The 16,111-nt window shown below is 43.1% G+C and overlaps 1 protein-coding gene across 10 annotated transcripts in view; it reads left to right on the top strand.

Annotated features, from left to right (window-relative positions):
• BCAS3 (BCAS3 microtubule associated cell migration factor) overlaps positions 1 to 16,111 on the top strand; it is a 301,144-nt gene that overhangs the window by 194,409 nt on the left and 90,624 nt on the right. Inside the window, exon 24 of one of the 10 annotated variants that reach the window (XM_036395063.1) lies at positions 5,551 to 5,714. The exons of the other annotated variants lie outside the window; for them this stretch is intronic. Coding sequence (XP_036250956.1) covers positions 5,551 to 5,555 — 5 coding nt within the window. The 3' untranslated portion in view covers positions 5,556 to 5,714. Of the gene's footprint in view, positions 1 to 5,550; positions 5,715 to 16,111 lie in introns of those variants that run through there. 10 annotated transcript variants of the gene reach the window in all.

Here is a 16,111-nt window from a genome sequence, read left to right as displayed (position 1 = left end):
GAATCAAACTGGGGAATTGTTCCTTCTGGTTTTCCAAGTGTCTGCTTCCATCCCAAATCTGAGCCATGGGTCCTTGTGGGGTGAAAACCAGAGTTTTCTGTAGGGCAGCCCTCAAGTGCACAGTGCCCAGCCCAAAGCCTCTGCTGTGCCTTGCTCTCCAACCTGCAGTCCATCAAAAGTTCCTCAGCAGAATCCAAATTAGCACCAGGAAGTCATGACCTGTAATGTGGGAGTTGGAAAATATCCATTTATTCTGCAGGGTGCACTGGGAAATCACATGTTCCTGTGTAGGAAATCCAGGAGTGCTGAGCTTGATCCTGTTATCCCAGTGTTTTCCCAATCCTTTTTTTTTCTTTAATGCCCAACTATGTTACTATTCCTTTGCTTCATTCTGGGCTGACAGAAACAATTCAGAAATATTCCTGGGCTTGCTGGATGTGTGCAGATGCAGGAGTTGGTTCTGAGACCCTCGGCGCAGTCACTTCCTATTAAAAAGTGGATGATTATTGTGGCCCCTAACCCCAGCACTGCTGAGCAGGTGACACTCTGAGTCTTTGCTTGATCTCCAGCAAGTTCTGACTTTTGGCTCTCTGCAGTGGAAATTTATTGCATAAAACCATCTGAGGCTGGTTTAAGTCAAGTCTAGGAGTTTCCCTGTCTGCCACAGCCGCCCTGAGGAAGCACCTAAGGAACTGAAGCATCCCTGCTTGTCCTACATCCCCCTGATCCCTGCTATGGCTGCTTTAGAAATAACCACCCCAATCCTTCCTGAGTAATTTTTGCTAGTTTACAGCGTGTGTATAACTTTTAAAAGTGGAAAACCAGAAGCTGGCTCTGTTTGTTTTCTCACGAAATTGTAGCCAGAGCAGTGAATTCATAGCTGAGCTCTTACTCAGTGGCTACTGCATTATAAATAACTCTTCACCTTGGCCCTGCTTCTCCAGCCATTACTCACTGTGAGTAGCCCTTACCAGCACAGAGCAGCAGAGAAGGAGATGATCCTGCTGTCATTACTCACAGTTTTAGCACCCTGGCACATCAGGAGCTCTGCTTTCAAACAAGGAGCTTTCCTCAAGAAGTGGCAAGTTTTCCTACCTGGTAAAACTACACTTGCAGAAATTATCCCAAGGAATAAGTGCTGAAGATAAATCAAAAATTAAACCAGGGAAAAGTGGGAGAAACTCCAGCCTGGGATATTTGGAAGGGTGATGCCTAAAAGTGGTGCTGTGTTTTTTCCTTGGGCTCTGTCAGGAGTGGGAGCTGAGGAGCAGCTCAGGAGCGCTGCTGGGAGAGGCATCACCTCACCCCTTCCCCTCAGCATCACCCTGCTTGGCTTTCAAAGTGTAAATTAACTTAAAGCTTCAAAGCTTTTGGGAAAGATTCCAGACCTGAGGTCATCTTTCCTGGGTGGTTTATTCGGCTGGCCTGTGTTTGCCCACATCTCCAGTGTTTGCCAGCTGAGGGAGTTTATGAAATTTTGATGCAGGAATTAGGTTGTTGCTCATCTTGTACCTTCTTGCTCATATTATTGACAGTACCACTGAACTGCTTGAGGCAGATAGTATCTCAGTGATCACTGTGCTATTTCAGCTCTCCACTGCTGACAACATCAGAAGTGTTTTAACAGGGTTTTAATGGGCAGCCTCTGCAGCTCCTTGGAGGGTTGCAAATAGCTGCTGTGAAAAACCTTTTCTGCAGCTCTGAGCTGACATGCCCTCCTTTCCTTCCCTTCCTTTCCCTTCCCCATGCAGCTGCTGCCTGTCCCTGTGGCTGCAGCACTGCTGACAAGCGCTCCTGAGCAAGTTCCTGCATCTTTCAGGGCAGCTGTGAAGAGGAACAGCAGAGCTGTGAAACCTCTGGGCAGGGCAGGGAACCCAAATCCCTCTGCATCCCCCAAACAGCAGCGCACAATCTGCACAATGACAACACGCAGCTTCCCCTGGATTTGTTACTCACAACGTGTTTTTCGTGATACCCCAGAGCAAGATTTAACAATTCTGAAGCAAACAACTTTTAATTTTCAGCAGAAAACAGGATAGGATGGAATAAATCCCCCCCTTTGCTTAGGACAAAGCCTTGGTTTGATGGCAGCAGTTTCTAGCTGAGTGGTTGCCTTGCTCTGCTTGTTACCAGAAATGAGGCTTGGAGAACAGCTTTCTTTGCACTATGGAAAAGCTTTCTCCTCCCTATTTTGCTTAATATAACTATAATGTGCCCTTTATCACACTTCAACTTGAGTAATCCCCGTTTGGAAATAGTGCAGAAACACCCATGGGAAAAAGCACGAGAAATGTACATTATAAAAAACACACGGGCCAAGCTCAAAAGATCCACTGACATGTAAATTTAATTAAAAAATTATAGGTTTTCAATGAGGGCTTGTGTCTTCAATTTACCAGTTTCCATGACTTCTCCAGCAAAAGTGTTTCTTTTTTGCATTCTTGGTGGAAAACACGCTGAGGGCTATTACAGTCTCCAAGAAAAGTCTCTATTCTGTGTCACAGGGAAAAAATAAAATTACCCAAAATATGTACACTTGAAATAAGTAAGAAAAATACCCACTTTCCTGTTTTGTTTTATTTCTATCCTCTAACAAAAGTTAAACTTTCCAGTAACCAGCAGTGCATGAAAAAAGCATGTCCTAACTGTGTGAATAACCTTCCTTTTGATTGCATGTGCAAATTTTAGGGTATTTTTGTTCTTTCCATGAGAGATGTGTGAGATTGGATGAAATAGTGGTGAGTGGGTGAGCAGAAGAAGAGCAGATGGCCAAAGGTAAAGGCTCATGATATAAAATGTCACTATTCAAAGAGGAGTCTAGCTTAAAGAAGGGAATCCCAAAGTTTTATTATTAAAAATTATTAATTTCTCCACTAGCTGCATGTTTAAGGGAAGAAATCCCAGCAAGACAACTCCACCTTCCTTGGTGTGATGTCCCAGGACCAAGGGGTGTCCAAAACCCAGAGATTCTCCTCAACGTCCTCAGCCTCTGAGGGAAAATAAAACTTGAATCTCTTGGCTGCTAAAAACTTAAAAGGAAAATCCAAAGGTCTTTGGAAGTCAGCAGGATTAAATGCTTTTCTTAACTCTATTCTTCCATCCACTCTTCCCTAGCAAAGCCCTGTGCAGGCTGAACCTCTCAAATATCAGGGTATATAAAAGCCACTTCTGCCTAATGCCCATTATTTCAGCTTTTAATGCAGTAAAGGCAGCGGCTTTTGTGGTGCTTTCTTAAGTCCAAAGCTGCTGCTCAAAGGACCAAATCTTTAGGTTGAGAGAGGAAAAAACCCTTGTCTCAGGAATTTCAGCCCCTCAGTAAAGAAATGGAGATGTTCAGAGCAGAGCTGTGATTTTCACACTTTCTGCCTCCAAGCTTGTGGGTTCTGCTGCAAGTTGCAGCACTGAAAGCCACTGTGGTTTTTGTTTCTCTAACTTAATTAATAAAAACAATTCATCAGTAGCTGATGCCTTTCAGAGTGGTTTTTCCCTGAGTCAGCTTACTGTGGAAGAGGTTCATTATAAATTACAATGAGCAAAGCAAAAAGAAATAGGCAGAGCGAAGCTTTGGACGTGGTGGGCTTCTCTTAGCCGAGTTTATTTGAGGAAACCTGTAGCCAAAATGCTGCATTCTCATTTATATACATTGTTCCATGCCTAAAATGAAAAAAAAAAAGAGTTGAAATGAGCAAGAGCAGAAGGGACTAAGGGAAGGAAAGGAGCCAGTGCTGCTTTAGAGTAATTTTTATGCAGATTGTTTGTCACCTGTGCTGGTTCAGTGGCTGCTTTGAAGTCAGTCTGGCATTAGTGTTGTGCCTTAGGCAAGGTTGTTTGCTGCCTCTCTGTCCATGTTATTTCACTTGCTTTTATGTTCCCTTCTAGCTCACAGATTGGCTCTGCCAATTTGGATGTAATTGTACGAAACTTGGCTTTTGGTTTTATCCTGGAGCTTTTGCTCACAGCAGCCATCCTTTACCCTGCAGAGAGGGTGAATGAAAAGCACTGGTTTGGCCTGATCATTCCTCAATTTCCCATGAACAAAAAATAATGTTTATAATCTTGTTTGTTAACACATTCTGAACATGATCAAAACAAATTAGAAGTCAGAGGGTTAGAGGCACATTCATTCAGCAGGGGGAATCTGTTGTAATGATGCCTCTGATGTTGGATTCCCTGGCCCTAGAGGTCTTTCCCAACCTAAATGATCCCAAGGCTCATCTGGATGCACAAAGAGGTTCCAGAACATGTGTGAGGATCTGCCTGTCCTGTAGGTTTGGTCTGTGCAGGATCAATACAGAGATCTAAGGGATGAATTCATCACTGCAGCTGTTTCTTGAACATCATGGAACAGAAACCAGCCTGCATTTGCACAGGTTATGTCACTGCTTGAATCCTCCCTGTCTCCTTCCCTTTATTCCCAAATAAGTTTTTATCCCACCTGTCTGGGGACAGGCCAGGTCCTGCATAGCCAAAGGGCACTTCCTTCCTTCAGGGTTGAAGAGTTCCCTTAAAAAATACCCTGTGTGTAACTCTGGGTTCAATCACCCAAAATAATGGCTGAAATTTCCTTATGTTGCCCATAGAGAAGATGTAAACTGCAAATTAAAAAAGGAGGGAAAATAAAATGTGTCTTGTGCTTCCCTGAGGTTCCCAGGTGCAGGGCACAGCACCCATCACCCCAGGTGCCCAGGCCAGGACCACAGTGACAGACTGAGGCTCTGGGTCATGCTTTGTAACGTCCATCTGTATTCATGGCCAGATTCTGAAGGGTGTTAAATGTATAAAATATCTGTTTAAGCGATGTATTTGCATCTCCAAGTCACTCCTGTTTGTGTTTTCATGATGATGTGCTTAGGTGGGAACAAATTGAGCTTGTAGGGAAGATTAGGGAAGATAAAATTTAGGATGCCTTGAGCTTTTTCAGATGGATTTGGCAGCAGGAGAGGCAGGACTGGAGTGGGGTTTTCCTTACCTGTTATTTTATCTGCAGCGTGGGCCAGGCAGGTATCAAAGGGAGATGTCAGTGAGCAGCTGGTGGCTGTGGCAGAGGTGAGGGTGTCCCTGTGGTGGCTGTGACCATCCCAAACCTCTGCCATGGCTCTGTGTTCTCCAGGGGCAGAGATGAGGCCGCTCATCCTGCAGACAGTTCCAGTCACATGCTGCAGAGCGTTTTAGGCAAATTTGGTTTAAGCAGCTGTCGGATGGGAGCTATCAAAGCTCAGTTTTGTTCCTAGAGCTCTCAGAATATTCCTCATGGGTTCCTGGGGCTGAAAGCAGTCATGTGTGGCAAAGCCACACTGCCAGGCCCTTGTGCTCTGGAATTGAGAGGGAAATGAGGATCCTGTCCCTTCATTTACTTCCATTGCTGCCTCTTTCTTTATTTCCATGTGCTGAGGTCTCGCAGTTGTGGAACTGGGCAGCTCCTTCCAAAAATACAGAAAAAAATATTTACCCTGTGCCACTTCTGAGCCTGCACCCTCAGTGACAGAATTGATTCAGTTGGTGCTGCTGCACTTTTAATGTTCCCTTTTATGTTCATGTTTGTTCCAACAGAGTGACCACTAGCACAGACGACTTGAACTTGTATCACCCGCAAACTGACAACGCTGGAGCCACCAGTTTGTCATTATCCCTCCTAGTGTATCTGATTTAATTTTGCAACACTGGATTAATTCTTAAAATTGCAGTGCTTTTTGCTCGTTAATGGTCAGTAAATGATTCGGGGTGGGGGGGAGGGTTGGTGGGGGAATGGAATTCATCAGTTTTGCAGTCGTTTTAATTCTTCTCGTTTTAAGTTGTTCTATAAATATGTCTTTATGGATGTAGTTTTACTAGCTTAAAAACATCTAATTGAAAACAGTTGCTTAAATCTCTTTGGATCAAGGAGGCAGTAATAAGCAAAGAGAGTATCTTATCCCTGCAATCCAGGAACGCTTAGTGACTGGTATACTCAGTGCATGTGTAATCAGCTTCTTGTTCCATCTAAAAACCTTAGCTCTTCTGGTGTGATTTAGTACTTCCCCAGCAGCATGGTTTCCCTTGTCTGTAAGATTATCAACGAGTGAAACAAAATATATAAACCAAAAATGGCCTAAGAGACAGAAGTGTTCCGAGACCTCTCTGGTTCATCCGTGCCCTCTCGTCGTGGGGCTGCTGCCTTGCAGCACGTCCCGGCCTCCATTTGAGTCTTGTAAATTAACATTTTGTTGTACATTATGTAATGTTATTCTTATCACTTAACCTTTGCATCAGGCAGGACTGATCTCTGCTATTTTGTAATGCCCCCCAGCAGATGAAGCCTCTCTTAGAGGAGATCAGCCTGGGCATTTCCCACCGGGGAGTCCCAAACCACGGAGCTCCCAGGGATGAGAGCTGGGATGTGCCTCTGCTCCCTGACTGCTGTGGGACTGCCTGGGGCAAAGGGGTTATTGCTGACATTTGGGGTTGGGACCTTGTCTACTGTTTGTTTGATGTCAGAAATGTGGGTCCTTTCTGGCTGATGAGATGTAATGGCTGCAGATCCCCGTGCACAGGGGGGGGATGCTTGGATGATGTGAATGCTCTAAATTATGTTGTTAATACATTTAAACAAAAATTGCTGATGACCACTCTGGCTGCTGGCCTGTTCTTTCAAGGCTCCTACCTGCGTCCCTCTGGTTTGAAATGTGGTCCCATTTTCCAAAGGGATCCTCAGAAAGTGCCCCAGCAAACCTCAGAAGTCTGTAAATGATCCCTGGCTCATTTCCAGGTGGGGAAGGCAGGGAAAAAAAACCAGTCTGTGCTGGGGGACAGGGAAGGAGAAACCACAAGTGTTTCTTCATGCAAGTGGGAAGTAAAACAGGTTAAATTACGTGAGATTTAGTGATTTTTTTTAAACATCTGTGTTATTCATCTGAATTTGACTGTCCACATGGTTCATTGTAATGTCTCATTAGGAGTGGTAATCAATGGAGGTGGTAATTTCATAAATTGCAAGCCCACATTTAATTAAGATTTCATGTATCTTATTCCTTAAACAGGCAAAACTGTGCCATGGACTTTACTCAGAAGGTTGTGTCATTTTCCTTTTTTATTTATTATCTTTTCAAATGTCAAATAATTTCACACAAATTTATCAATCCGAAGGATTCAAGATCAGCAGTGTGGCAGCACCACAGGACTAAGGAGAACACACTTGTGCAGCATCTGATTCTTTGTCCAGGGTTAAAACTCAGAGTTCAACCCCTGAAAATTCTTTTTCCAAGTCTTTGTGATAAGCAAGCAGCACTTCACACAAGGCCTTTGTTGGAAATCACCCGTGGTTTGGGGCTTTAAGAAATGCCTAAGTGTGTTCTGCCCATCTAAAAGCCATCCATTACAAAAAATAATCAGACATCCTTTTTTTTTTTCTTGTACATTTGTGTCATTCTGCGAATCAGAAGCATTTTGTGTGCTAAGGGCAATGTGCTTTGCTTTTGGAATTCCTGAGTTTCACTAAAACCCTGGGGCATAGTTTGTTCAGGAGACCTGAGGTGACCTGTAAATGGGAGCTGCTGGGTCCCTTTGCTGCTTAGCAAGATCATTTTAAAGAGAAAGTGAAATGCAGTGTCCAGATTTAATGTGATAACATCATCATCCAAAGAGAAAAGCAGTATTTTTATATGAGCTGACCCATTGAAAGCACATTCCTCTAAGATGGACAGTTTCCTCATTTGTAAGTGACAAATCTCAGGTGGAAAAAAAAAAAAAATTGGTGACTTTCCTGAGCTTCTGCAAGCAGGGCTGGGGCTGAAGAGTTCCTGTGGAGGTTTGGATCCTGTGTTGCTGCTTTGGCTGCTGAGCTCTCTGCAGGCAGGGAAAGGTGTAGGAGGAAGGAATTTCTGGTTTGGTTATAGGCTAATGTGCTGTCCTGTTTGGGAACCAGCCTTTCCATTCTTCTGGACTCAAAACCCGCGTTTTTCCCTGACATCTCAGTGACCAACTGTCTGTAAACACACTGACAGTCTAAAAAATAATGGGGAGGAACTGCTCATTATTATTGTCCTCATTTCCCACGGAAAGCAGGAAATGTTGTGTTTGAGCTCCTGAGCTGCTGTCCTGCACTTTAATTCACCTTAAAATTAATTAAGAATCTTTATTGCTATTGTCTTGGAGTTGGATATTTGAGGTTCCCTCAGGGGAAGGGTGAATCTGTCTCCCTGTGGATGGGGCGTGCTGAGAACCCTCTGCATCCCAAAATTCTGCCCATCCAGGGCAGCACATCCCATTCTGAGGTGCAAAACAAAGTTCTTGGGAATTTCTGGGGTTTGCTTCCATGTGAAGCGTTTCCAGATGGGAAGGAGCAGCTCCCTGTTCCTGACTGGGGCCATTCCCAGTTCCCTCCCTGGATTTGGGGTGGGGAGGGGGCTTGGCCACTCTGTTTTCATAGCCTGAGCACAGATGGAATTTCACTGCTCTATCTGGAAGCTTCTCCTCCTCCTCCTCCTCCCCCAGCCCTGCCATAGGTGCTTGTCTTTTGAACCAAGACAAATTCCACTGGAAGCGTTGGAAAGTTCAGTTCCATTTCCAGGGGTTTTTAATGGTTCCTCCCTTTTCTTGCACGGGGGGTTAGGAACGTGTTAAAGCTGGTGGTAAAGTAATTTATGAAGGGCAGCTGGAGTTCAAAAGGTTCAAATATACAAGTTCAGTTCCAGCATCGTTTGGATCTTCACACCTCAGTGTCCCAACAGAGAAACTGGATACTGAGTTTTTACAGGTTTTACTGTAAAAACTGAGCCCTCCAGAACTTTTAGTAACTAATGGATTTTGCAGGAGTGATTTGACTACCCTGGATGTCCATTAGCTGGTTTGCTTTGATGTCTTTGCTGGAAACCTAAATGGCTTTTACTTGCACTTTTCTTTTTGTTACCAGTTCTATGTTTGCAGGAGATGTCTTTTGTATCACAGTAGCCGGTAGGGGAAAAAAGTGATGTACTCAAAAATTGGAGGAGCATTTAATCACAGAATATCCTAACTAGAATTTAAACTGTGTGTTCTCAAGAAAGTTCCCATCTGCAGCTCACCAGTCCTGAGCTGAGTACATTCTGATTCTTGAATTCATTCTTTTCTGGGTGGCTTTGGTGGTGTTAAAATTGAATCCTCATTATACATTGTATTCAATACAATACATTGTATTGAATCTATATTTCTCTATTTTCCTTGCTTGTCCTATTTTATTAGTGGCAGTTAGGTTTGAAATACCCTGAAAAATCTGTGTTTTCTAATATGGGGATAATTGATAAAAATACCTTTCTACTTCATGAGAAGTTTAAGAAAGTTTCTTTTTGTATTTATTGGGCTGCCAGACACTTGGCATCATTAATTTCATGTATTATGCTGTTGCTATTAGAGGTGCACACCTTTGATGGGCAACTCTTAAAAATACCTTGCTGATTTAAAAGAATTTTTCATCATTATGTTCTTCACGTGCCCCTTACACTGAGTTTCTCTATTTTCCACCACCAGTCAGAATTCACTTTGTACTCTTAATATTAAGAGCAAACTTACTCCGTGTTGCAAAATAATAGAGAATAAGGAAAAAAAACCTAGAAAAATCCTGATTTTCAGGGATATGTAACAATTCTGGCTGGATTACACATGGAAAAACTGGCCCAAGAGCAGAGGAATGATCCAACCACTTCCATGTGGAGGAGGGGGCATGGGATGGGCCGGGGGTGTTCTCCCTGTCAGACAAGAGCTCGGGAGGAAGGAGGTGTTGGAGTGGTGTGGTTCCCCACACAAGGGTTTTATTTTGTGGTGGAAAATCTAATCTTTCCGAGCCCATTTCTCTGGGGTCTGAGTCTGAAGTCTGCTTTATATTGGGAGATTGGCATGAAATCCACAGCACTTAAGAGGATAAAGGCCTTTGTCTCCAAAATGTACATTTTTTTTGGAACTGTAAAGGCAGTGGAACAAGAAATGGTTTTAAGTATATAATGTTAAGATTCAACCTTGTAATCCTTTCTCAAGTAAAAATATGTTATAGATCAATTTTATCAATTCCTGTATTTTTTCCATGTGTTTGAGAGCATTCACTTAAAAAAAAAAAAAAAAAAAGGAACCTTCCACATTTAACTAAAAATTGTAGAATTAAATAAGTTAATTACAACCTATAAGGACCTACTGTCACTAACCAGAGTGGCATCTTCTGGTTCCCCTGTAGGCACCATTTGATTTTTGGCAGAAGCATGGGAGACTTTAAAAGTCAATTCAATAAAATACCATTTCTCTTATTGCCTTTCTTATTTGTGTGGCCACTTCAAAGGACCCCAAAGCCTCTTTGTGCATGAGGACATTGGGCAGCTCCTCAAGGTGAATTAAATAATATTTTGAGAGCTGTTGTGCTGTAAATAACCTGCAGTGTTTGGAGCCTTCCTCTGCTTCCTTGAAATATTCCAGGAATATAAGAAATAGAAGAAATCATGGGAAGAAAACTGGGCAGGCTGAGGAGGGAAGAGCTGAGAGTGAAGAAGGCGGGAGGAGGTGGCTCTGTCTGGGTGTGGGTGCAGCAACCAAAGGGGCAGAAGGGACAAAATCAAGAGAAGGGGTTTGAAAGGAATAAAAGGAGAATACTCATTCAGTAAGTACATTAGAAATGATCTCAGGTAAATAGATGGAAACGAGAGCAGACCCCTGACTAATGTCAGTTCTTGTGGCACCACTGACTTAAATCAGTTTACACGAGCTCAGGGTCAGGGCAGACTGGCTCAGATAAAGTTTTTAATCTGAATTTCCAGCTTCCTTGCTTAGTATACTTATATTTTATTTCTTCAACTTCATAGATTAGTGTGCAATAAAATAGAATTGCCACAGGTGCTCACATGGAGAGAGAAGTGATAAAACAGATCAGATGTCTGATGAGCTTTGATGTCAGACTGGATCCCGTGGGTGGGATGGGATATTGGGAAGAATTCTCGGCCCTGGCCCAGGGTGCCCAGAGAAGCTGTGGCTGTTCCATCCCTGGCAGTGGCCTGGACAGGCCTTGGAGCTCCCTGGGACAGTGGGAGGTGTCCCTGCCATGGCAGGGGTGGCACTGGATGAGCTTTAAGGTCCCTTCCAACCCAAATTATTCCGGGATTCTCCATTTCTGTTTTTCCGAAAAAGCCGCACTCGTGGCTTCACAAGAAGAACCACAGCCTGTGACATTTTACAAGGGAGTTTGCTCCCAAAATTCCTCACACACACAGACACACACACACACACTCACAAGTGTTTTCTTCTGTTTGCACTCAGCTCTGGGGAAGGCAGCCCCAGCTTTGTGCCTGGCCCTTGTGCTTTGTGCAGCTCAGGTCCTTCATCAAGAAACTGAATTAAGAATTTTCTCTTCTTGAATGCCTCATTTTGACAGTTGGTTTGCTGGCCACTGTTTCAGTTCCATTCAGATGTCAGATTCAGAGCAAAGCATGGGCAGCGTGGGATGCATTTTTGGGCAGGGAGCAGCAAAGGCCTCTGGCCATCCCTCCTGCAGCACTTTTAAGGCACCTCCTGGAGTCAGGCTGGAGTGCTTTTAAAGTGAGCCAGCATCACTTGGATGTGGCTGAGGTGCAGCAATTTGGGAATTGCTCCCAGCTGGTGGAGAAATGATTTCCAAGCAGTCTGGGTGGCTCTTTAACCATTCTTCCCAGTAGAAGTAAGCTAAAATATATAGAAATTGTTGCTTTGACAAATAATCTAACGAGCCACTCAACTTGCTTTATGTATTGAATGTAGTTGCTTGACAGTTATTATTATTTTCTAATGATATTAAGTTATAAATTATTAACAAGTGTTTAATTTCAGTCCAAACAGACCCAACAAAAGGGATTTGTGCAGTTATGAATTGCAGCAAAATACAAAATTGTTGAGCTTTTAGTAAACGCAAACTTGGAGACCCTGGTTATTTCTCCCTCTTTCAACAGCCAGTCATGAAACTTTCTTGCCCTTTTCACCTTTAAACTTCATTTGAACTTGGAAAGAAGACTTGTGAATTGTGGAGGGGGGAGGAAAAAAAAAAAAAAGAAAGAAAAGAAGAAGGGTGGGGGCTCGGGGGAGAGAAGCTCTGATTCTGTGTTACCGTAACAGTAATTCTGGCACAATAATCCTCCTCTTGTGCATGAGTGTCTGCTACTGCTGCAGGGTAATCAGCTCACATGACATGCCTGGAGGCTAATGCTGGCCTGGGCTTCCTTTCTTTCTTTTTATTTTTTTTTAATTTTTTTTCTTTTTTTTTTTGAAAGTCCATATTTAAACAAAGGCTGATTATCCAAACAAGAATTTGGACTGCATCAGCTGGACCAGTTAAATTATAGTTAGTAAAACTTGGCACCTCCAGAGCTTGGAATGTTACAATTACAGCTGGATCCTCGTTTGGTAGGAGCCCTACAAAGTAATAAAAGTGGAGATTTTTATCTTTACAGGACACAGCTTAACTCTTTGAATGCACAGTGCCAGATATTGCAGCCAGTGCTGACACAGAGCTGCTGGCCAGGACATGGATGAGCAGTTGTGTCCCTGCTTGTGTCCCCCTGCCAGCAGCACAGGGTGGGTGCTGTGGCACTTGCAGGGATGTTCATTATCCAGGATTCCTCTGAGATAAGGAACAAGAACAGCAGCAGCAGCTTGTTCAACTCCCTTGTCTTCCTGTTGTCTTTTTGACAGCGTTGTTGTGGTTTTGTTTGAATTTCTCTTCTTTTTTTTGTGTTTCCTGTTGCTGTGAAAGAGGTTTGTGTCCTTGAAGGATCTGGGTGATCCCTGGAATTGCTGTGATTTTCATCCCTCTGGAAAACTGCCTTCAATACTGGCTTGAAATCCTGGTGGAGCTGCTCCAGGGTGGGCAGAGGCTGAGAGGCAGAAGTTGGATTTTGTTTTAGCAAACTGCTGTTGACCATTCCAGACTTGTTTTCCCTCCTTTCCTATGGGGAGGGCTTGGCTTTGATTAGTCACTTGCAAAGCTGAACTTTGGCTTTCTGGTTGTGTAATAAATAGCTCTGGTTGCCAGTCAGAAAATGAAAGTTCTTCTCCTAAAATTAAACCAAGAGCTGCCCTTATCATTAGCCTAGAACAAATCAATGCCTCTGCATTAATTCCCATGGAGTGGGGCCAGTTGACAGCTTCCCCTGCTGGAGCTCTGTGCATGGATTTATCTCAGCTTCTTTTTTAAGAAAGTGTTTGTTGTTTGCATTTTCTGAAAACCTTCGTGAGGAATAAGGATTGAAATTCAAGCAGTCAGGACTCTCCAGAGTGTTTGCAACAGCCCACCTGCTAGATAATGTTTAGCAGGCTGTATCTGGAGTTTTATCTTTGGTCTTCTTCGCACAGAATAAAAGTTCCCATTTATTAAAGTTGAAGAAGAGAAGGAGAAGTTGATTTCCTTTCTTATGGCAGTTTTACCATGTCCCAAGGTACTTTTGTCAGGGATAAATAATATGGATAACAGGATTGCTGCAGCCATGATGCCATGGCAGCTGGGAGAGCAGGGAGCAGGATTTCTCTCAATGGAAGGACAGGGCTTTTCTTGCCTTGAACACCAAGAAGTTAAAGATTTTTCATCAAGATAAACGTGCAGATCCATAAGGCACAGCTCGCTCTGGGAGGAATGATACCAACTGCAAGTAAGAAAGTCCTAAGGAAAAATTGCTGGTTAATGTTTACTCTTTAATTACTGTTTTAATGGAGGGCCTTTACAACGTGACCTTCCCAGTGGTGGCTGCTTTGGAAGGGGGGATTTGGGCACCCTGGGCTCCAGCAGCTCTTGGCTTTGGATCCAACACTCAGCACTTCCCATGCTCATGGCTCAAGGGAGAATTTCTCCCCCTGGCACCAGAACATTGGGCAACTCTGGGCCACTTCCCCTGAAACTCCTGACTTTGTGTTGGGTGCCATGGGGCCTGCAGGAGGAGGAACCCAAACCTGCAGTCTGAGGGCAAATATTTGGATTTTTTGAGGTGTCCTGCTGTGTGCCTGGGAGGCCATCAAGAGCTTCTTTCCCAGTCTTGGGGAGGAATTTGGTTCTTGCTCTGTGTCCCCAGTCCTTTGCTCTCTGCTCAGTTCTCAGCCAGCACTGAGGAGCGGCAGGGATGCCCCCATGAGTCTTTTCCATGACAATATTTCATTTCAAGCACCAGCATTTGCTTTCTGGCTAGAAGAAACCTCTCTTTATTCCATCTGCTCTCCTTGCTTGCTGTCTGTGCTGAGCAGACTCATCTGAAGCCACAGTGAGATGGCTGAAGTGGTGCTTTGCTGGCTGCTCCAGGTTTCCAACCTGGATCCAAGTGCAGGCCTGTGTATCCAGCAAGGAAATTTCTTTGGATTTAAACAGAAAAGGAGTCCACAGGATTGGGATTGATCAAAGAGGTGCTGACAGAGGGAATCTCACATTTTAGACTCTCTCAGACAGTTGGAATATACTCCCAGCTGCCAAGGAGGAATCCACAGGAATGATCCATGGATAAACGTGAGCAAGGAGCTCTGTGTGCAGGACACAGTTCAGCAGCTTTGCTCTTCAAATATTTCCTGTAATGCTAATTAGGAAACAATCTTGGATTGTAGGTAGCCAATATTGTATTCAGAGATTATTCCCAATCTTAATTTTTCTCATCTGTGGCCTGAATTCATCTCCTCCTCCTCCCTCCTCCTCTGTTTGGTACATTTACTCCCGGATCAGCAGGGAGGCAAGGAGAGGAAGCAGGGCAGGACTTGGGTGCCATTCCAGAGCTCTCTGGGAATTACAGTTCTCACCCTTTTATTATTTCATGGACTTATTGGGAATTAATATTCACCTTAACCTTAAACCAGTTCAGATTAAATCACAGAGGAAAAAAAGAAGAAAGTTCAGGGTGAAGGAGTCAAAGTGAGAAGGGTCCCCAGTAAAATTTCACCAGGCAGTCAGAGCTGTGCTTGGGAAAGAAAATGTATCTCATGTAAAGAGATATGTAAAGGGAAAGGAACTGTATTCTCATGACAAAGGAAATGTATTTCTCTGTATTCAAAATGCCCCCTGTGTTAGGAAACAGAAAGAAAAGATTTTTAACTGTTTTCTCACCTAAATTATTGCTACAGGAGCTACTCTTGGTGCTCCAGATGTGTTGTTATAGCAAGAAAAATTATTTTAAACTTATTTATTCTTAATTAATATTAGATGTAAAATATTTTCTGTGCAAACACAAAAAAACAGTTCAAAATTTGCATTTTTATCTGTGTTTTGATTTCTCAGACTGGTAGAACTGAAATATTTTTAGCCTTCTGAGCGTAGCAAGGCTGCAAATGGTTTGGGAGTTGTTTAAATCAGATTTGTCAGTACAGTCAGAGTTTTTGATGAATGGAACAGGAGCCAAATTTGTTGGTTCTTGTGGGTTGATTGTTTGTTGTTTAAAGCTTAATTAAAGTAACTTCTGCTTAAAAAGGAGGAGGAAAACTCAAATTAAATGTAGATATCTGTGATAATTCTGTAATGCAGCTTTTTTCTCACAAATTGTTCTTGGAATGAGGGTTTAGATAGATGGCCATAGCTGAAAATAATAATAAGGAAATTCTATTTATGCCACAAGTTAAGAATTCCCATCACCAGCAAATCCTAATTTACTACTTCATCTGATTTCTGATGGGAAAAATCTGATTGCTTTTGTACTGGAAATAAAGTTGATTGAACTCTGAGTTTTTCCAGTGCCTCTAAAGGTTATTTCCCAAGCAGTGTTCTTTTACAAACTGCAGTGCTTTTTAATTTATCTGCTTTTTTCAGCAGATGAACATTCACTATTATTATATGTAGGGGAAGGGAGACTCTGAATTCTGATCTCTGTTAATGCATTGGTAGGTGGGACATCACTTGACTTCCAGAACTTCCCACGAAATCTCCTTTTAGAGATGTGATGGCAGAAACTCCCTAGAGATAAAGCTGTGTGATATAGGGAGCAGCTCAATATCATTTTTGTGGGTTTTTTGGTTTCATATCAAGCTCTGCAATTTCTTTCTAGAAGGAAATACTTGAAACTCCTGCTGCCTATAGGAACTGTTCAATCAGTATTAACAGGGCCCTTGTCAGGAGCACAGCCCTTGGAAATACTGACTCTGGAGCTCCCTGGGCTTTAGATTGCAAATGTCAGTCATGAAAAACAGAGAT

The sequence above is a fragment of the Molothrus ater genome, chromosome 21 (assembly GCF_012460135.2).
Source record: "Molothrus ater isolate BHLD 08-10-18 breed brown headed cowbird chromosome 21, BPBGC_Mater_1.1, whole genome shotgun sequence".
NCBI classification, from domain to species: Eukaryota; Metazoa; Chordata; class Aves; order Passeriformes; family Icteridae; genus Molothrus; species Molothrus ater.
Note: the sequence above shows the minus strand (reverse complement) of the source record. Positions and strands in the feature narration are given on the sequence as shown.